The sequence below is a fragment of the Pyxicephalus adspersus genome, chromosome W (assembly GCF_032062135.1).
Source record: "Pyxicephalus adspersus chromosome W, UCB_Pads_2.0, whole genome shotgun sequence".
NCBI lineage: Eukaryota > Metazoa > Chordata > Amphibia > Anura > Pyxicephalidae > Pyxicephalus > Pyxicephalus adspersus.
This window is the reverse complement of record NC_092870.1, coordinates 10458088-10481279: the sequence shown is the minus strand read 5'-3', so window position 1 is coordinate 10481279 and position 23192 is coordinate 10458088. Positions and strand designations below refer to the sequence as shown.

At 38.1% G+C, this 23192-nt stretch overlaps 1 protein-coding gene across 1 annotated transcript in view; it reads right to left on the bottom strand.

Moving 5' to 3' along the window:
* The window catches only part of LOC140342788 (lysine-specific demethylase 5C-like), a 49347-nt gene that overhangs the window by 5785 nt on the left and 20370 nt on the right, over positions 1 to 23192 (bottom strand). Inside the window, exons 15-21 of the mRNA XM_072429139.1 lie at positions 22687 to 22811; positions 22417 to 22567; positions 21852 to 21948; positions 21309 to 21512; positions 20594 to 20773; positions 1349 to 1489; positions 750 to 1271 (exon numbers count right to left, since the gene is read on the bottom strand). Of these exons, the coding sequence (XP_072285240.1) occupies positions 750 to 1271; positions 1349 to 1489; positions 20594 to 20773; positions 21309 to 21512; positions 21852 to 21948; positions 22417 to 22567; positions 22687 to 22811 (1420 nt within the window). The remainder of the gene's footprint in view (positions 1 to 749; positions 1272 to 1348; positions 1490 to 20593; positions 20774 to 21308; positions 21513 to 21851; positions 21949 to 22416; positions 22568 to 22686; positions 22812 to 23192) is intronic.

Sequence of the window (23192 nt, the reverse complement as noted above, 5' to 3'; positions counted from 1 at the left end):
CTCCACAAAATTTGTGAATTTTGCCCTGGTTGCCCTAAACTGAGTTTACACACCATGCCACTTTATTACAGTGCAGAACACTGAATAAGCCAGTATTGGGGGTGGGGGGGCCCTTTTTTGGAGGACAGTTTCCACAAACTGTGTTCTAAAGCAATTGCCACAAATGGGCAAATATGAAAGCCATGCATGTAACATTAGAAAAATAAGTGTGTGATTAACGTCCTTTTATCTCCAAAAATCAGAGACCTTACCTAGCTGCTAGTTGGCAGGAGTCAATTAGTTAAACTAGAATGGTAAATGTCCGTTAAAAGAATCCTTTGAGAACCGGAACTTGGTTTGGAAGCACAGAAATGTCTACAATGTTATTTTAATTTTACATACACTGCCAATCTTGAAGACTGTTGTATTTCAAAAAATTGTGCATCATACAACATGGACATAAAACTTACTAGACATAAAATGACAAAAAAACACACCAAAACCACATAGGGGTTAGTGGGGTGGCCATAGATTATCTTTGATCCCCAACCTTGTGCAACACCAGCAATGTCACAGATAACGCAACTGATATTTAAACACACTTAATACATATTAATCCACTGCATAATTAAACTGCGAAAGGAGTGTGTTAATGACATAAAAGAATAACAAATCCTTTGGCATATAAAATAAGTCACATATACAGTTCACCGGTTTAAGTAGCAGATCGGTGCATGTTCTACGTCAGATCACACATTGCAGTTACTTACAGGAGTCTGCTCATTGCAGGTTGTCTCTCTAAGTGCCTGAGGGCCTTTGTTGTGCTGCAGCTTCTGCCTTTTCTCCACCAAGGCTGTTGCAGCAGCTGATATTTCTGGCGTTGCCAAGACCCTGCGCGCACGATCTTGCCAGCTCATTGCTCTCTCTGTTAAACACTGAAGTGCCTCCCCCTCTGGCAACCGTACAGGCAATTTCTGCAGGGCAACCAACAGAGATAGGATGGTCTGCAGCTGGGGGCGGCGTGACCGTATGCAGTGTGGACACAGAAAGTGACTGTTCCATTCCCACCAGGCTGGGGAAGGCGAGGAGTGTGTACCACAATGAGAAGTCAATCTGGGAAAAGGGACGCAAAGCCCGTGAAATAGGTCCTGGCACAGTTCACAGCGAAGCATTAGTTCTCCTGGAGGCTCGCCACATACACAAACACGTCGTCTCTGAATTGAAGAATTCATTGTCCTTAACTTCAGAATGCCAGCTTTCTCCTTCTGCTCACCTTCTTTAAATGCAAGGACCTGAAAGACAGACCTTGTTAATTCACCTGAGGAGAATTTAACATTATTTCTGCCTATTCTGAATGTACTGTACTTACGATACAGGCAGGATCCCGCAGGTCCTGGGCAGATAGCCCTAGACTCTCTTTATCTGAACGATACAGACTGTGCTCCTTCGCTTTCCTCCAATGAGGCCTTTTCTCACTGCTTGAGAAAACATCTGAACTTGGGCATAGCACCTACAAATAAAAAAAAAAATGATGTTTAAAAAAAAAAAAAACATACAAGTATATATCACCACGGAGGCAGGCAGTTGCATTACAGTGCTGTTAGCATCTGCTAGCTCAGTTTAGCATGCCGGGATATGCACAGGAGATAAGTCATCCCAGACAAGATGGCTGAAGGATCCAGGAAGAAGGGTAAAGATGACAGTGCCCGAAACAGAACAGTGACTGGCTAGTATCGTTTAAAAATTGAGATTGGGGGGCGAGGCAAACCATGCAGCCGAGCACACGCATCTGCTGAGCGCTCCGGTCAGTGGGAGAAAAATAAACAGAAAGCATGTGCTGCACGGGGTCAGAATGCAGATGTCTGCATGCCGCAAGAGCTGAGGTGCCTCCACCTCGACAGCTGCCGCAGATCTGCGGCTCTGCTTTAAAGGAGCTTGGGTTCGGAAAGAGGAGGCGGGCTTCATCCAAGATGGAGGTGTCCAAGGCTTCCACCAAGACTGCAACCACACAATCTGCAGCATGGGACTGCTTCCTGAGGCCTGAAAGCCTCTGTGCCATGTGCTGCTCATTGCAGATCCCTCCAAAAAATACAGATTCAGCTTCTCCAGAGGCTCCTGTAGTGGGGGCAGATACACTGAACAGATCCCCTACTCGTTCACCTACCAAGCAGCAGAGGGACCCTGAACTCAAATTTGCTCCGAGCCGTGCCCAGTAAAAATTACCTAGATTATTGGGTATCTAGAATTGAGACCAACCTGCGAAAACCACAATATGAAACAACATATTGTGAATAAGGAAGTGCCTACCCTGAACAAGAGAGCCGACAAGATCAAATCCAGTTTGACGGTGCTTGAGATGTTCCAGTCCTTAGTTCGTCATCTCTTTGAGCTCCATGAAACTCTGCCTAGAAGACGGTGAAAAACGCAATCGACCCAACATCAGATTACATATCATCCCAGAATTGACATCTGGCCCTGACTTCTAGGCCTCTGCAATTGTCATTCCTAACTGTCCTTGGGCAACCACCTACCAGTGCCCTCGGGTTAAATAGAGTACATAAAGTGGGTACTCTAGATACTACAATTCGTACAACCAAAAAGAAGAAACCATGCATAGGGCCTGGTGCAATGGTCCTGTAGACCTTGATAGTGCTATAATTTCTCTTCTGCCACACCTTTTGAACCTCATTACAGATGTGACGAGTAGTGCACCCACTGCTCGATGTGGTACACAAAGAAGCAGCTCAGTACAGGTAGGGCCCACCCCCTTCATCTTCAAAGGCAATTCTTCACTCTTCACAAACCAGATCAGCTACTGGACCTCCTTCAGGTTCCTGGATATTGACCCCATACCAGTTCCCGATTGACTCGATTTCTCTAAAGACGGCAATACCTCCAGACCACCGCCAGCATCGGACACAACAGATCCTGGTGTCACCAAAGTCCTTCACCTGGACAGTCCTCTGAATCTTGGACTCTAACCCTGCCCCATGGTCATCCTTTATTCAGATATTGTTAGATCCGGATATGGTGCATTTACCCATGCTTATGTTTTTACCTCTACACGGTTTCATATTGTTGGCCTTCTATACTGCATTGAAAGTCTCAGGGCCTAATTTCTAAAACTATAAAACTTGCATGTGTACTTTTTGAGCAAATGCAACACTGTTAGCTAGAAGGCTGGGGCCTCATTGTACTAATATTTCATACTTCTGACAAAATGCAAACACTGTTTTTTCAGGCCCACCCAAGAATTTCAATATGAAACAGTTTAAGCTGCAGACTGCTAGTACCCTACTCTGGTCTTCTGGGCTCCTGAGGGTTTTGATGACATTCATACAAAAGGCAATAGGTTAATTTTTCTACAAGAGGTGGTTAAATGTTCAAAGTCAAAAGCCCAGGGCTCTATCTATACTTTGTAATTATTTAAAAGCCTGCACTTTTTATTGTTACTTATAATGCCTCCCGCTGCCCCGACTCGCTTGCTTCTATGGCTTTCATGTCACTTAAATATTGCACATGTGTACGTAGCCCAAGTTCCATTGTTTCCTTCCCATTTGCTTTTCCTCCCCCTACCCACGATTAATATTTTTCCGACCCTATCACCCACCCCTCTCCTTTTTTTGGGCTGACCCTCCACCATATAAGGAAGGGATACATTTCGGTTAGTGTCATTTAATATCAAAGACCTACATCAACCTGCCAAGAGATCCATGGTACTTTGAGTTGTACTACTTGCAATCACGTGTCCGATTTATTCAAGAAACCCCACTTTAAATGTGACAAATTTCACAAGCTCTGCTCCCACAGATTCCCTCAGAAAAATCACTGAATTACAAATCCAACGGGGATTTGTATTTTAACGTCTCACTCCCTCCCATGGCAATGTGTGGAAGTGCAGAGTGATTCACAAGGCAGATATGAGTTTGTGAACAGGACAATTCAACATCACTTTACCTTTGACTGTTTTTATGTACCTAACATTAGCCAACTTACCTTTTTGGAAGAAGCTCTGAGACAGTTAAGAGTTCTCCTCGGGTACTGTAGTTATCAGAGGAGGCCATAATGTTGCAATAGACACCATTTTAGACGTCTCCAGAGGGACATCTCGCCTTTCCTGTAGTTCCAATTATTGGACGTTTGGCGTCTCCAATACCCAAAGACTTGGGACTAGATTTACTATTCGGGTGTCCATAAACATAAACCATAAACTGGTATCACATGGCTCCTTGGATACTGTTACTCCATTCTTTTTCTGACCATGCTCCAGTATATAAAGATTTAACACCTCCATCTACCTTACAGTCTGCCTGGAGCTGTAGGTTAAACAAACTGACCAACAACCCTTAATCTTGTGAAGACACCTAAATGTTACATAAGGGGGAAGCCAAATAAACATGGCTCAAGAATTAAAAAGGAATATCAGCAAAAGGTTACTTCTTTGCTCTCTAAGTGGCTCTACTAGAATGCCTACATAAACAATTTCTACTTGCAGCACATGCAACAGAATTACTAACACCAAAGGAATCTCAGCCACTTCTATAATGAAATAGGGATAGAAAGAGTAGAAAGAAAGGCTTTTGACCACACTAAATATAATGGTGGAAATAAGTATTTAATAAATGAAAAAGCATAAAGTCTAAGTCGGTGATTTTCAACCACTGTGCCGTGGGAGATCTTCAGGTGTACTGTGGGAAAATATCCAATTACCATTGTCAAGTGTCTGTGCTGTAGTGACTGGCAGAGTAACGTAATACTCCTCCATGTCAGTGGGTGGCAGTAGGTAGCTTAATTGCCTTGAGACAGAGTACTAGATGTGGTTTGTCATGGATTTCTAAAGATTCATAGTAATATTTTGTCCCAATCCATTTGTTTAGGCACCAAAAGCCTATTTAGCCCAAAATTGGACTATTATTTAAAAAAAAAAAAAAACAAGAAAGGAAGCAAAGAAGGCTTTTTTTAGGCACAGAAAGAATTGTTGTAAAAAATTACATGTAATTTTTATTTGAATACAAAATCATTAAAAATTAAACCGATTATCAATATTCATACAATGAGGTTTACTTTTCCACTGTAATTTTTGGTAGAGGAAGTTACAAACTTGCATATATTTCAAGCATAGCAGTTTCGCCCAGAAGCTTCCTCAGGGGATATAGACCCTGGAATTGCAGTAATAACATAGTTACAATCAGAATATAATACATATGTGATATACAGAGTAAAATTATGCGAGATACAGCAATTATTGCGACATTTAGATCCATAGCATAATTCATAAAAAAGGGGGGTTATAAACTTACTCTTGTGTAGTACTGAAATTAAGCCAAGTAGTAGAAGATTGTCAATTGATTGGAATATCAATCATTGGAACCGCTTGAATGCTCTGAGGAGGGAAGGGGAAATGTAAGGAACCTACTGCATTGATGATAACTAAAATTGAGCATTCAAAGTGATAGGGAAGTGGTAAAGCCTTACTTGGGTGTTTGAGGTGGTATTCGAGGGGTTGTGTTGGACAAACTATTATTTTCAGAAGAGTTGGTTTCAAGGAGATCTAATGAAAAGATGATCGTAGTTACATTAGGGTTTGTGGCCTATTAAAAAGGAGTACATTGATTTCCATAAGTGTGGGTTATTGTACTCACTGTTGACTTATTCAAAGCTATAATAAATGTGGCTACAGTAGTTGAGATTCCTCATGGTCAGGAAATTCTGTCAAAAAATATAAAGTAATATAATTGTGTGTATTAGCAAAACCTTGGATATCTCTATGTATGTGTGTAATAAAAAAAGTCAACAAGATGGCATACCTTTACTGTGTGTTTCCGTAGTTATATGTGTATAGTACCATTGAGAACTTTTTTCCCGCCATAAGAAAGAAAGGAAAGCAAACAAGGTGTGTGTGTGTGTGTGTGTGTATATATATATATATATATATATATATATATATATATATATATATATATACACACATATATATACACACACACAGCTTGATCCAGCAGTGTATCCAAGAATTTTAAGTTTTTTTTTTTTTTTTTTTGTCTCAAGTAAAGGACCTATAGTAAAATTGAGAATAAGGTAGTATAAGAAGGTGTATTAATGACTTGAAATTATTTTGTAGAAAAGTGAGAAAGGGGTTACTAACCTGGTAGAATGAAAGAGTGAGCCGGCGGCAGCCGTCCATACGGAGGACTGGGGGCACCGCAGGCTCAACATTTATTAGTGATATTCGCATTTAGTGCTGGCCACTCCACTGAGTCTGCGCGGCTCACTAACAGGGTGTAAAGTTGGTATATTCCTGTGCAGACACATGTTCCAAGCATGCACAGTGGGTGAATAGGGGCAGAGGATGTGAAGGAAGATACTTCCGCCCTCACTAGACATAGAATGGAATGTTAATTACTGTAGCACTCGCAGGTTGACCCATGAGTGCTCAGCAATGGAATGTTAATTACTGTAGCAAGTGAAGGTTGACCCATGAGTGCTCAGCAATTTGTTATGGGGGCAGGGTATGTAAGCAGACACGTCCGCCCTTAATTTGGCAGAGTTCTAACTTAACATATTACTTACTTATGTGCAGAAAAGAACATGAAGCACAAAGAAAACAGCAACGGGCAATATTCAAAGGATATGAAGTGGGTAAATAAGGGATAGTGGAAGTTTGAATATGTTCAGGGCAGTAAAATATAGTTCTATACAATACTGTAAACTATGTATGTAATGACCATTTTGTCATTGTTTCTCTTTTCAAAAGATTTTTATCCAAATCTCCACCTCTAAGATCTAAGAGTTGTGCCAAAACTGAAAATGAGATAGCCTTGTTGTTGAAATTATGAGTTATGTGTGTCTGCACAGCATGGTTGCTTACCGGTGTGGTCATTTTTCCAGAGTCGATCAAATACAAATGTTCATATATGCGTTTCTCAGATTTCTTTTAGTTTTACCTACATAAATTCTTCCGCATATGCAGAAGATAATTGTAGATAATTCCCATGAACATGTAATATTCTGTCTAATCTTGTGTAATTGGCCATCGGGGAGGGTAAAGTTAGTTTCTTCATTAAGCCAAGGGCATTGAGAACAATGTTCACATCTCTGAGTACCAGGTTTGATATTAATTGTGGGAGAAATCCCAGCATAATGACTATGTACAAGTATGTCCCTAAGTGATGCCGATTTGCGGTATGTGATATTAGGGTGTTTATTGAGATTTTGAAGAGCTGAGATCACTTAATAGTATGTGCCAGTGCCTTTTAATCGTGGTAACCTCCTGATGTTTGTTTGAAGGTAGTGATTAACTGGACTGAATTGTCTAATGAGGGTAGTTTGTTGGAGAGTTTGTCTGTTAAAACAAAGAGCTTTTTGGTATGTTTTTTTTTTTTTTTTTTTAAAGTTTAAGGCTATAGCCTCTTTTTAAGAGTCTCTCTCAGAGCATTAGATTCTTTTTTAAAATCTGGAATGTCCAAGCAATTTCTCCTCATTCGCAGATATTGTGATCCTGGCATACTGTGCTTGAGGGGTAAGGGATAAACATTTTCCATATGAAGGATGGTATTGCCTGCTGTGTCCTTCCTATACAGTGTAGTGTCAATTTTACCCATATTTGTCAGGCCCATGTAAGGATCCAAAAATAGAACCTGGTGAGGGTGATAGGCCATGGTGAGCTTCAGATTATAGTTATTTTCTTGAATGAGTTCAAAAAATACTTGTAGGTTATCTGTAGAACCTGTTCAAACAATAAAGACAGCGTCTATATATCACTTCCAAATTAAGATGTTATCAGGGTTCACAAAAAGATTTTTTTACCCAATCGCATATATATATATATATATATATATGACACATCGTGTCCCCATTGCTACCCCATAAGTCTGGAGGTAGCATTGGTTATTGAACATGAAAGTGTTCCTGGTTAGAATGTATTCTAGTAGGGCCATAACGAAGATGTTGAATGGTTTATTGTTAGGATAAAAGTTAATCTAGAACTCTTTCCATTATTTGTAGGCCTCTATTGTGAGGGATAGTACAATAGAGGGCTTCTACATCAATTGTGACTAGGATTCATTCAGGGAGAACACATAGTTCGGAGGCATGTTTAAGTAGTTCTAATGTGATGAGGGAGTATGAGTAGTTCAAATATGAGGGAAGGGTAGTCACAATAGGCCTAAGATATGTATCTCCAGTTCACTGACGTTAGAAGAAATTGATCATACTCCCGAGATAATGGGACAGCCTGATGGATTTTGAAGGTCCTTGTGGACCTTCAGAAGGGAGTAGAAGGTAGGTATTGTTGAGAATTTAATGTTCAAATAATTCTTCATTTTGGTGTCAATAGTCCCCGTTTGAAAGGCTTTGTTGACAATGGTATAAAAGTCAGTTTGATATTGTTTATGCTCGTGATTAAGTTATCTTGTAGCAGATGGATTCATAGTGGTTTTTGTCTTGAACCACTATGTTTCCCCCTTTATCAGCAGCTTTGATGATAATTCTATAATTGTTGCACAGATTGTTTATAGCCTTGCATTGTTGGGGTGAAAGGTTGTCTTGTGCTAAACATTGAGATGTGTTTATCGTGGCGATATCTTGAGTAACTAAAGTGTGAAGGTGCACATATTTGGTAGATGGGGGGGAAAAAAAAAGTGAATTTCAATATTCTTTGGGGGATAGTGGGTAGGGGAGGTTCTTGTGTGATATTCTCCCAGTTCACACCACTTGGGTCTGTTTCTTCATTTTCAGCTAATAGTTCGTATAATGTTTTAAGATTTCTGAAATCCTGGATATTAAAATGGACAGAATTCTGGAGGTGGTTCAAATTTGTTCAGTTTGGAATTTTTATCAAACATCATTTTGAATGTGAGATTCCTAATAGATTTAAGTCTTTATTGAATTCAAATTTATCCAACTTAGCAGAATGACAAATGGTTAGTCCAAGTTAAGAGATCTATTTCTATCGATGAAAGAGTATATGAGGGCAGATTAATTATTTCAAGGTTGTCTGTTTAGTGACAAAAGTTGTCCATTAGACCTCTCTCAGGTATTGGGGATGGGAATGGAAGGGGGTGAAGGTGTATAAAAAGACTTTCTTTTGGAATTGCTCCAAGTGAGTGTCTTGGGGCGACTGAAGGAATGGGAAGTTGGATAAATTTGGGAGACATGGTGAGTTGAACGTTGGGGGGATTTGAATCTCCTATGGCTGTAGGGTTAGTATCTTTCAGACTAGGAGGTTGTGCAATTGTGGGATTTGTATATGCCTGTATGGCAGATTCCTCCTTATGGATGGTAATTTCAAAGGGAGTAGGGGGTTTGCGATGGGGGTTCAAGATTGTGGGTCAGGATAGGGTATGATTTTTATGGCATTTTTGAGGCGGGGTGGCTTCATGTGGGGTGTCTGTAGGGCTACAGTGTTTCGGGGTAGGTTTTGATGGAAAAAATGTGGTGGGACCTTGTGATTGTCGGGTGAATGTTGGATGTGATGCCCCTCTTGAAGATTAAGAGGATTTTGGATTCTTGTGATTTTGAATCAGTTTCTTTAGGAGGTGGTTGAGTGTCTTTAGAAGGGGGTTGAGGTTGAGATTATGGGGTGGTTGTGTCCCATTTGTAGGATCTTTTTTTCGATGAAGGACCATTTGTCTTTCTGGAATTTTTGTTTCTTGTTGAATAGATTTGTATTAAATCGTTCCAGATATGCCTTTAGTGAGGTGTATTTTTCCTTGAAGTATGACAAATTAATAAGCGCTATGTTTTTTGAGTATAGCATAGTAATTTCCTAATTCAAATCAATTAATTCTTTATCACAATGGGTAAAGAGGATATGCATTAAAGTCTCAGAGCATAAATTTAGGGCTTCTTCCCGTGCTGGTTTGATTAATTCAATGTTTTTATTGGTGGGGAAGAGTTGAATTTGAAGTCTAGATGGCTTAGATCTTTCCAAAATATATTTTTCCAGAAATTTGATATGCCAATGTATGGTTGATTTTCTTTTAAACATTTGTTTGAATTTGTATACGAGACTTTTGCTTTTAGGTTTGTCATAGTTCGAGGACAAACATTCATCCTGAATCTGTGTCATAAAGTTGTCCCAATCTGCATCAATCCATGATTGCGTTAATAAATTATTCTTACGGTAGGGCTTTTGTGTAGAAGGGTAATTAATGTTATACATGAATGAAAAAAAAAATAATTGCAAGTCCTTTAAATGACTAGCCACATCTGAGAAGCAAATAAAGGAGAGAAAGGGGGGCTTAGAAGTGCCTACCCTATTAAGTCACTGAGACATGAGAGTACTAGATGTGGTTTGTCATGGACTTCTAAAGATTCATGGTGATATTTTGTACCAAAATAGTAGGTAATCACTACCTTCAACAAACACAACATCAGGAGGTTAACACGATTCTTAAAAGGCACTGGCACATACTATTAAGTAATCCCGGCACTTCAAAATACCTCAATAAACACATTTCTCACACAATCAATATCAAACCTGGTACTCACAGATGTGGACATTGTTCTCAATGCCCTTGGCATAATGAAGAATCTAGCTTTACCCTCCCCAATGGCCAATTACACAAGATTAGACAGAATATTACATGTTCATCTATGGGAATTATCTAACAAGGTTATCTCATTTTCAGTTTTGGAACAACTCCCCCAAAATCTTAGAGGTGAGATTTGGATAAAAAAATCTTTTGAAAAAAAAGAAACAAAATGGATTTATGAACTACAAGCCCCCCCCCCCCCCCCCCCAGGTTGAATGATATTATTTCATTCAAACCATTTCTATAATCCCCCGCAATAAACTATTTTTCAGGAACTAGAATACGCATAACCAATTATTCCTTATCAATTAGGAAACCTCCATGAAAACACTACCAACAACATAGCTCTTAATACTGGACACACATCTCTACCTCCATACTACAACAAGTAGGTATATACCTCTATATAAGTACCAGTAATATATGTAAAATGAGAAATACTCATACACAGTTTTGCCACCCTTGTTAGATGGCATCACTTTATCATAGTGTATTACCACTTCCTTTAGGGTCCATACCCTACGAGGGACGAGAGACCAGCACCTAGGTGTTATCTTTGATTGCCAGGGGCACTCCATGTGCCTCAGCAGTCCTCCTACCCATCGTTAGGTCCCTTTGTAGGTTACAAAGAGCCTCGGACGCACTATTTGGAGGGAGTACCTATGGGGAATTTCTCCTCAAGAGGGAGCTCTCCTCCATAACTTTTAGGTGGGTTAGGACATGGAGACAGGGAGTTAATTTCAGTGTGATTGAATGATTGTTTACTTTCAAGTAATTAAATATTGACGCTAATACTAAATGTGGTTTAAACCGTTATACTATGTTCAAAAGCCGAGTATAAGGAACATGTTTGTACCCAAATCATTAGTTCTTAATGGTACTATACATATATAATCACGGAAACACAAAGTAAAAATACGCCATCTTGTGGACCTTTTTTTTATTATTACACACACAGATATCCAAGGTTTTGCTAATACACACAATTATATTACTTTATATATATTTTAAACAATTTCCTGACAAAAAGGAATCTCAACTTCTGTACCCACATTTATTACAGCTTTGAATAAGTCACCAGTAAGTACAATAACTCACACTTATGGAAATCAATGTACTCCTTTTTAATAGGCCACAAACCCTAATGTAACTACTATCATTTTTTCATTAGATCTCCTTAATACCAACTCTTCTTAAAATAAGATTTTTTTTGTTCCACACAACCGCTCGAATATCACCTCAAACACCCAAGTAAGGCTTTACCACTTCCCTACCACTTTTAATTATGCTGTATCCTGCATAATTTTACTCTGTATGTCACATATGTATTATAATCCGATTGTATTACTGCAATTCCAGGGTCTATATATCCCGAGGAAGCTTCTGGGCGAAACGCTTCAGGATTAGACCCCGTCCTGCTATGCTTGAAATATATGCAAGTTTGTAACTTCCTCTACCAAAAATTAGAGTGGAAAGTAAACCTTATTGTATGAATAGAGATTATCGTTTTAATTTTTAATGATTTTGTATTCAATAAAAAATGACTGATTTTATTTACAATTCTTTTTGTGCCTTTTAAATATAAAGCCTTCTTTGCTTCCTTTCCCGTTTTTTCAGCTTAATTTCCTTGTTTATTCTTAGAGACAAGAGAATTAGCTACAGAGTGTCATTTTGTAACATTTTTATTTGTGGTGTGCTGCAGGATTTTTTCAATGTAAAAAATGTGCCCCGCTCAAAAAAGGTAAACACTGGTCTAAGTAGTACAAAACTCTGCTATGCTTAAGGTAATATTCACAGAGTTTTTTTTTAAAACAAGAACAAAGTCTGTGGTCAGATTATACAAACTTAAGCGGGTGGAAAACAGTTTCTGGTAACTATCCCCAACGCGGATTTAATAGTTCAAAGTACTAAAATAACATATAATACATGTGAGTGTCATAAGCTTACAAGCAATTGTTGCATTCACATTGCATATCAATTAAAAATATGAAAAAGGTAAACTAAACTTACTAGTCAACCAATGAAGGATCATACCGACCACATATGCAACATAAGAAATATTGTAGCCAAATGACTGTTTTACGTTCTAGGTGCAATAAAAGACAGTCATCCAGTGACTAAGCGGACAAATAATGTCAAATTTGCTTACTTGCTGGCCGCAGTCAAAAAGAGGATGATGTTGAATTAGCATTAGGTGTTACGACACTTCATAAAGGGTGAAACAACCTTAAAATAGAGTGTTAAAGAAGGGTATATGTTTACTTAAGATATTAAAAGGTAGTTCCTTCAAAAAAGTCAGCTCGTCGTCAGTAGCAACTGTGGCGGCTGTTAGCGATGATAAAGTGGGGCATGTAAAGTCTAAATAAGTCTGTTTATATTGAATACTAAATAATAAATGTTGATAGTAGTTATTGGAATCCTGTATTTAAAGGCCGTACCTCCTATTTATTGTTGGAATATTCCCCAGGTGGTTTGATTTTCCCTCCGGAAAAGTAGCCATGCGTGAAGCACTACAAGAACATAATTATAAGAGTTGTACAGTCTAGAAAAATCAATAACAATTCCTAATTTAATGTTAATTGAATGTACAGGAAACCTACCTCCGGAATGATAACACTGGGGAACGCATTTTTTGTTGAGTTAGATCTTACACTTGTTTTTTTACTAATTTTTGGGTGGTGTATTCAAAAATTACCCCAGTTTTTCGCTATCACATCCAGTTTTTATGATACAGGGTATCCTACATTTTTGTCAAAAAAACATACAAATTTTACATACAATGAAAAAAATAACTTGAATGTAGTGTTTATTTAAATTTTATTTTCCATTTATTCTTTTTTTTATACAAAGGATTTATTGTTACTTTGACTTTTACAAGCATTTTGTAGCTCTCCAAGAGTTTCTGGACAATTTCTGTGTGATAATTTGCTAGTGCGTTTCCAAGAATGTCCTTGACAATGGCTTTGAATGATAACCAAGCATTAATTTTAGACTTCTGACATTGTCCTGATGAAATGTTCATCTTTGATGAGCTGGCGAATCTGTGGACCATCAAACACAGTGGCCTTTATTTTTTTCAAATGACAGGCTAGGAAATGCCAAAATGAGGTGCTTGAAACAGTCTTTCAGTTGGCAAAACTTTAACAAACTGCTTCTTCAGGCTCAGTTTCATGTGCAGAGGCGGGAATATAATATTCTTTCTATCAACAAGTGGCTCATGTAGAATGTTTGTCTGGTCTTAGGGCAGATCCTGGAGGCCAATTCCTTTCCACCCAATGCCTCTCACGAACTTGCTGTCCCACATGAACAGATAACAGGGATACTTGGTGTATCCACGTTGTTGACCAAAAAGGAAGCATACCATTTTAAGGTCGGCTGCCCCACTCGCCGGGGGACAGATCGACGAAGAGGACGCGGCCAGAGGATTGCAGGACCCTGGAGGACGCTGATGGGACCAGGTAAATGTTTATTTTTTTTATTTTTATTTTTTTAACTTTCAGCTTGTTTTTTTTTTACCCAGAGTTACAATCGGGCTTACTGCTGGGGAGGTTAAACACGAATTACACTGGGGAACAATTCTGAACAGCCGCCAGTCTTGTGCTTGGAATTCTGGTACTCCCATATGGGCTAGTAGTCCAGGGATGTTACAACAGTACACAACGTCTCCATCTTCATTGAAATATGGTAGGAGTGTCACCTTTTGAGCTATATACCGTTAATTTTAACTTCAGGTCTCAGAAAGTTCTTTTCTTTTAGCCTGGATGTTAAAAGTTGCTTGTTGATGCTTGTTTTGACAGACTTAAGTCACGCATTAAATCACTGAGCTCTTCTTGGGAGAACTGCTGGTTTGATTAAACACTTCCTTAATATTCAGTTGCACTGCTAACTCCTATATTAAACTCCAAACCCTGTATACCCTCCATGTCGGATACAGGAATATCAGGGAGTGTACAGAACACTAGTGTGGGAACATCAGCACCATGAGGCACAGGTCGTCTTGCGGATTCCAAATCCGGGTACTACCACTTGTTTTTCTTGTAACGATTGAAACTTTTTACATTCACAGCACAAAAATAACAATTATGAATATTTTTGGATTCTCACCATACCATAGGTACACCAAATTTCAAACTATTTAGTTTTCTATTTTTCCAACCTACACAAGTTTTGCATACCATATGGGAAGCCCAATACTTATCTTGGTCCCCCAGTTTAATACCAAAATATGCAAGATATGGTTGTTTTACAAATTCTCTAATGCTTGAAGAAAGAGAAAGCAAATTAAAAAGTTTCATGAAAATAATGCTACATTTAATATATAAAATACAAAACATCAGGGTAAATAAAGACTTATCCAGGACCGAAAAAGAAATACTCAGGGTATCAAAGTTGTGCTTTGTGCCAACATGGCGGCTAATTGGTGTAAGCATTTTTCCAGTTTTGTGTAAATATGTTCATAAATTCTTTTGCAGAAGGCTTGTTTCGTCTTGCCTACATATTAGCACCCACATTTTATGGTGATAAACAATGCCCGTGGATGTGCAATCCACATGATGTTCCAAAATTGTGCACTTTTTTATTGGGGAGTGGAGTGTATCAATCTTCCTTAATCCATTGACATTGAGGACATTTACCGCATCTGTAAGTGCCTGGAAGCATAGTAACCCTATCTGTGGGTATGTTTTCAAGGTAGTGGCTTGAAACCAGTGTGTCTCTGAGTGATGGGGATTTGCGAAAGGAGATATGAGGTTTCTGATATAAGAACTTAGATGTGTTTGGGTCCCCTAATAAAATGTGCAAATGTTTGGACAAAATGCTTTGTAAGGTATTATGTTGTTTTTTGAAGGTAGTGATAATTCCTATAGTTTCGTCTGGGCTTGAAGGTTTGTTACGGAATATTAGGTCCTGTCGTTCTTGGGATTTGGCCTGATATGCTCTTTTCAATAACTTTTTGCTATATCCTTTTAGGAGCAATCGGTCTCAGAAAGCTTTTGATTCTTTGTCAAAATCTGCATTTTCAGTGCAGTTTGGTCTTAGTCTAAGATATTGACTAGGGGGTATACTTTTTAGAGGTGTGGGGTGGGCACTTGCCACATGTAGGATGGCGTTACCTGCGGTCACTTTCCTATATACAGTTAGGTCCATAAATATTTGGACACACATTGATGAAATTCTAAAAGGATTTATATAGCGCTGTACATTAAATATTCATTGGGTAGAGTTTTTGTAGGATTTTTCGAATATCATCTATTCCTTTTTGGTGCGGAATCTACAATATAAAGGCTTCACATCTATAGTCAATAATAGCAATTTGGGCGGAAAAGTGTAGGTTTGAAGTGAATTTTAAAAGTTCGATTGTGTCTTTTAACCTCTTAGGCGATTCATTTCTGTCCAGATTTATGTATCTAAAAGCGGTACATTGTTTTTTCATGAAAATTTATTTTACATTGTAGGCTTGTAATTCTTAGGCATAACCCACTGAAAAATGTCCAATATTTAACCATCTGACCGATAAGCCCGACCTTGGTACGGGCTAAAAAAAAAGTTACTATTTTCGATAAGCCCGAACTTTTCTCACTGTATGAAAATACAGTGAGAAAAGTTCGGGTTTATCGATCACTTACCTGGTCCCGCTGCGATCGTCCATCCGTCGCGTTCCAGCGTCGTCCTCCAGCGTCTGGTGTCCTCTCCGGGAAGAAAAAGCCGGCCGGCTTCTTCTCCCTCCGTGCGATGATCCAGCGTCGATCGCAAAAAAAAATACTTACCTTCTCCCCGCAGCTCCTCCGGACACGTCTTCTGTCTTCTTTCTTCATCCGGCGAGTGCAGTGACGATCACCGGGGTTTCCCGGTGATGTCGCTGCATGCGTCGGTGCGGGCGGGAGGCGGGGCGGGAAATTCAAAAAAAAAAAAAATTCATTAAAACCTGTAAAGCTTTTGGTACAGAAATCTAGACCTCAGTGTAACGCCCAGGTGGTTAATACATTTAATAATAAACTTTAAATAAAAAAAAACACAAAAATCTGTTAAAACAAGGGTGCATAAATAAATCAAAAATATTGAAGCCTGTTATATATATATATATATAAATAAAAAACTTTGTATTGAATTCAATACAGTTTTGTATTGAATCCAATACAAAATAATTTAAATTTCCCTGATGGATTTCATAGATCCTTGTGTACCTTCGGGAGAGCATAGTTGGGTATTTATTGTCGAGATAATTCTTCATTTTTAGATCAATAGTGCCTCTCATGTAGGCATCATTTATTATAGAATAATATTGGGCCTAAGAAATAGATGATGTTAGAGAAGATTGCCTTATACCACTCAGTATTGTGAAGAATTCTATACCAAATAACTTTGTAATGGGACTGGTCTAGTATTAAAATATTCCCCCCTTTGTCTGAGGGTTTGATTACAATGTGTTGGTTACTTCTACGGTTATTCCATGCTTTGCGAAGGATAGGGTCCTGATTCTGGGAAACTCGACTAGTGTCAGGGGTCAGTTTTCATATTTCTTGAGTAATCAGATTGGTGAAGGTCTGAATATGGGGAAATTGTGATAAAGAATGAAAAAACGTGGACCCATCTTACGGGAATGGATATTGTTTGATCTTCTCTATATTGAGGGAGAGACATAGCTTAGGATTCCTGGTTGTTTGTATTGTTCTCCTCTAGGAGTTTGTGGTGGATTTTGAGATTCTTAAAATCGTGTATTGAAAGTGTTAAATTCAGGTGGGATAGTAAATTTCTGTTGTAGTTGCGATTTGTTAAACATCACTTTCAGAGTGAGGTTTTGAGCAAAGAAAAGTTAGAGGAAGGACAGAATGATGAAGTAGGGAGTGGTAGAGCATAATGAGATAGTATGGGTGGGAGGTCTTTTGCTTTGGGTGGGGGAACTGGACTGTCAAGTGGTCATCTGGTACCTTGTGGAGTGTGGGCAGTCCTTTGTCTAAAGTTGTATCCAGTATTTGTAATTGAGAAAAATCTGATGGGATGGTGTAGAGTAAGGGAATGTCAAGGGAGGTTAGTGACGGTTTCCATTTTGGATCAATGAGACTAGAATCACTTTTTTAGCGTTATTTTCCTAGGTTTCGATAGGTGTTGGAAACCATGGTCGATGGTTCCTTTCGATCCATATTGTGAGGGTGTAGTTGTGCGGTCTCCTTCCTGTATTTGTCCTTAGGTTGAGTAGGGGCTGAGGTTGTCGTATTAGATGGTGATTTTTTTTGTTGTTGAGGGCTTAGATTGGAAGTCAGAAGTGGTTGGTGAAGGGTCATTCACGTGTTTGGGATAAGAAGAATACCAATTATATGCTTAGTGTTTGGTAAATGACCATTTATCTTTCTGGAATTTATTCTCTTTTTTGTTAAAGATATTCGTATTGAATTTTTCCGAGTTTTTAGTATTAAGTATTTGTCTTTTAAGACAGCTGAGTTAATAGTATCCAAATTTTTGGAGTGAATTTCTGTTAAGTGGTGATTCAAAGTGATCAATTCTTGCTTAAAATAGTTAATCATGATTTGCATAAGTGATTTAGAGCATTTATTATGCACCATTTCCCATTCTCCTTTGATAACTTCAGGGTTTTTACCTTTGGGAAATAGTTGATTCCAATTCGCACCTGATTACATTCCTCAGCTATATACTTCTCAAAGAAATTAATATGCCATTGCAAGACTGACTAGTGTTCAAATATCGGTTTTAATTTCAGAATTAACAGGATACTTTTCCCAAAATATCCATTTTATTGGATATAAATTGGATAAATTATTACATGATTTTTTGGGATACATATACACATTGTATACTATAAGTGCACCATATTATAGATCAAGCATTCCTTGGATATTTTATAACTTCTGACTCCGTACTATGTGATTGTTATAACATTGTTGTCAGCTATGAGTGCTTTTCAATGTAACTATACTCTCCACATATGATATTGAATACACTGTATATTTACTAAGAGCAGTTTCAGTTACCACATCTGAGGTGTTTGAGGTGTAGTTACTTTGTATCTTTTTTCCCTGTCTGAATACATTGTAACTTTCCCTTACAATATGTGAAACACTTATAGGTATTTGTCCAATAAGAAGGACAATAACCTGGATACAACTAATGCAACAATATATTTTGTGAATACTGCATTAATTTGTTTCCCTGTACATTACTACGCGTCAATCATGGCTTATTTACTTAACACATTGTTAATTGCATGTAATTATGCGCGAGAGGTCAGCTAGATCGTGTTAAAGCTTCAGCAAACTGTTTATCGCTTTTTAATGTTAATAATAAAAGTATATCACTGGTATCAACCACCAGTCCCGTGGCAATAAGCTAGCTATGTCCGATGATGGTGGAGCCTTCACATAGCATATCAGTATATCTAACGATCTTCATACCATATTACAATCTTTCATGATTTAATGGATGCACCATACATGCATGCAAAGGTTCCTTATATCCTTTTAAACTCTCTTATATCTCTTCAATTTTTTGTGCAATCCACATACCATGTATGTATGTAGACACCCTGTATATTTTAGTAATCACCAATATACGTATTTTAATAAATCCCATTTTATTCCTGGATACCTTTCCAATTAGGAATGGTTATCGATTTTTCTAGACTATACAACTCTTATAATTATATTCTTGTAGTGCTTCACGTACGGCTACTTTCCGGAGGGAAAATCAAACCACCCGGTGAATATTCCAACAATAAAGAGGAGGTATGTCCTTTAATTACAGGACTCCAATATTAACTACTATCTACATTCATTAATGAGTATTAGATATATACAGACTTATTTAAACATTACATGCCCCACTTTATTTACTAAAGATATTAAGAAGTAGTTCCTTCAAAAAAGGAAGGTCCGCTCGTCGTCAGTAAAAACTGTGACGGCTGTTAGCAATGGTAATCATCTAGCCTTCTTTAACATGTTAATACGCCTTTCAGGCTTCCTTTTATTGATAACACTCAACATACGGCCAGCATACAAGTAAGGAAATTTGACATTATTTGTCCGCATAGTCACTGGATGACTGTCTAACACTATCTTTTATTTCACCTAGAATATATAACATACAGCCATTTGGCTACATTATTTCTTACCTTGCATACACAGTTGGTATGATCCTTCATTGGTTGACTAAAGTAAGTTTACCATTTTGATATTTTTGATTAAGGATATGCAATGTTAATGCAACAACTGCTGTAAGTTAAAGACACACCTGTATTATATGTTACTTTAGTACATTCAACTCCTAAATTCCCAGAGGAAGCCCGCAATGGGCGAAACACATTGGGAATAGAGTTATCTCCACCTTTTATTTTCAATCTGCTCAAGTTGGTACAGTCTTCTACTGTTCCTATTTTTTATACGTATCGGGCTAGGCACACTCAAACCCATATATATATATATATATATATATATATATATATATATATATATATATATATATATATATATATATATATATATATATATATATATATATAACCTCTTTCCTCCAGATGATCCAGCGATAACGCACCTCAAACGTATAATCTTTCATTTAGAAAGATCTGGCATGCCCAATCTGCCAGAGGAAGGGATGGAAGGCTTAGAGATCCCCATCAAATCTGAAGAATTGGCCATAGCCATTTCCACCTCCAAAGCAGGGAAAGCTCCAGGTCCTGACGGGTTTAGCATTCCATACTACAAACTTTTCCAGTCACACCTCTTGACACATTTCCTAAATGCATTAAAATGCATAAATATACCCACTGAGACTACATGCACATATCACAGTCATTCCCTAAAGCGGAAAATGACAACACCATTTGAGTAAACTACAGTCCAATTTTACTTTTAAACTGCAATCTAATGCTTTTCGCAAAAATAAAACACCTGACCCTTCTCCGGTACCAAGTAGTGTAACACTACTCTAAGTTTTGGCTTTAGATTTACTTTAAAGCACAGTTCAACAAATAGTTACAAAGTTAAGTCAAACAATCCCTTTAGAATGAGTATTAAATACAAATAAATTATACATTTAAGAATAAAAGTCAACTGGCAAGTACTTGGTACCTCCAATAGGGTAAAACACAAACTCTTCTTTAGGAAGGTCTTGGCAGCTTTGTCTCTCCAGGAGTGTGCAGCAGCCACTTCTACCTCAAGCTGATGCAGCTCCTGCATTTTCACTGACAAGTCCCGACCCACAGCCACCAGCCCTTCTAAGTCATCCAGGCAAGGGTAATGATCCCCACGCTACAAAATAAAAAATAATAAACCCATATAAAGTTTTTGAAGTCAGTTATTCAACAGCAAAACAAATTTTACTAAAATTCTACCAAAACAAATACACATTTACAAACTACATGTCCCTGATCCACACTAGACTTGTACTTGCATGCCACGTATGTATCAAAATGACGCTTACTATTACAGGGCTGTTTGTTATTCATTAAATGCAGAACGCTCGCAACCACTTTAATGCCCTAGGAATTAATAATCTGCAGAGCAGACTACTTATACGTCCAACAGATGGGCAGGGCAAAGCAAAAGGTCTACTTTATTGCCACTGGCAACAAATGTAGTCAGGTGGAATCATGGAATAGAGGACAGCAGTCAAGTGACACCCATTCTCTTATCTCCAGCCATGGCTGAGCCCTATCACAGTAGTAACATGTGTGAAGTGGTGGCAAATAAATACTTTAGGTGAACTCTAGTTTCCATTAAAAGGTGGCCTTTGCTACTCTGTATGAAGCATAGTAATTATACAGTGGTTTATATTTCTCATTACCTGTATCTCATCCACATCAGCACTCCAGGCTTTGGCTTTACAAAGAGCTTCTTTTAGACTTAGCGTATTGGGAAGCTGTACAGGAATGTTCTCTGCTTCTTTAATGATTGCTTCAAGTGTTGCAGGTGGATGCTTTTGTCTGAAAAATAAGGCTGTGTTAAAGTGGAAATATATACACACACACACATTATAAATACACACACATTATATATATATTATATACACACACACACACACATATATATATATATATACACACACATATATATATAGAGAGAGAGACAGGCGAGAGAGAGACAGAGACAGGCGAGAGAGAGAGACACAGTATGCAGCTGTGAATAAGAGCTGCAGCTCTCATATCTGCATTGCTGGAGGGACAACGGGAGCCATTTTGTGCTGCTGCAATAGTCTGTATATTCATAAAGCAATGGCATGATCATTGTAAAGGTGTTACCTTTACATACAAAAAGAAATCCAGTTGTACTTTAATTCGACTTGACTGTAATCCATGTATCAATTGATGTTACCTGACCAAAGAATTACCTCTAGTCTTGGCAGCTGATTGAACACGCATGGAAGAGCTTGGATACGATGGATAAGCTTATTCAAGCTGTTCAAAGATATGGCTGCAGCACTACTCCTACAGCAAACAGAGCAGAGTAACAAATTAAACCACATGCAAAGTGAATGTCTCACCCAGTATTAAATTATGATGCAACAAATGTATCATAGGTTACATTAAAAAGGATTGAATAAAATACACTTCTGATAACATTGCTAAGGAAAACCACAGTTTAAAATGATGCACGCAAACATTAGAACCCAGCTCTCCGATAAAAGACAGACAGGACAGCAGACTACACATAACCAGGTCAGGAGTTTGTGTAAGGGGTGTAAGCTGAAGATTGCTATGCATATAACAGTTTGATGTTGATACCAGTGAAACAAGCAATCTGCAGTTTGTCATCAATGACACACACATGCAGTATTGTCCCGTGTTTTTTTGGTGGAAAATACAATTAGTACAGGTGTAAACAATTAAAGATCATTTCATCTAAATTGGACCACCTGCATAAATATAGATATTTGCTGACATACAACTACAAACCTGTCCAAGTATGGATTATCAAGAAGTTTCTTGGCCTCGTTAATACACAATTCAGTCTCTTTGATGGTATCCTTCAGCTCCTGTAATAAATCATTCTGAGCAAATTTATTCTCCACTGCCTCCGCTTTAAGGACTCGCAAATGTTCCAGCTCTTAAAAGTTGGAAAAAAAAAAAGAATAAATTGAGACTGAGACACAGACACACACACACACACACACACCAACCCTCCCCCCATAACAAAAACAGAATAAAGAGGAGTTAGGACTCTACCTGTCCTGCCGACATTTCGGAATTCCAAAGCACGTCGCACTTTATTCGCCCAGGTGTCAAAGGATTCCACCCGACCTTTTAGCTTGTGTAACATAGCCAGAAGCTCATCCAGGGTGTAACGATACCTGAATTTAACAATCCAAACAAATTATAGCTCAATCTGTACAACATTGTATAAACAAATATTATGGCAGAAGTCTGACAGTGCATTACACCATTCACATCAATCCGACCTTGCAAACCGTTTACATGTATGACTTCAGACAATCTTTAAAACATTGAACCTTTTGAGAGTGAAAGAAAAAGCCTACAAATGTCATGCTACCATGCCAAAAAAAACAACATAAAAACTGCACAAAAACAGCATTCCACATGCAAATTAGTCTGCTATAAAGCTACAGGAAATGAGACCGAGCATGACATCAGGCTTTTAGAAATTACTAATTCAAGCTTAACAAATAATTACTAAACAACTATTTCTATCATAACATCCTCAACAGTCAATT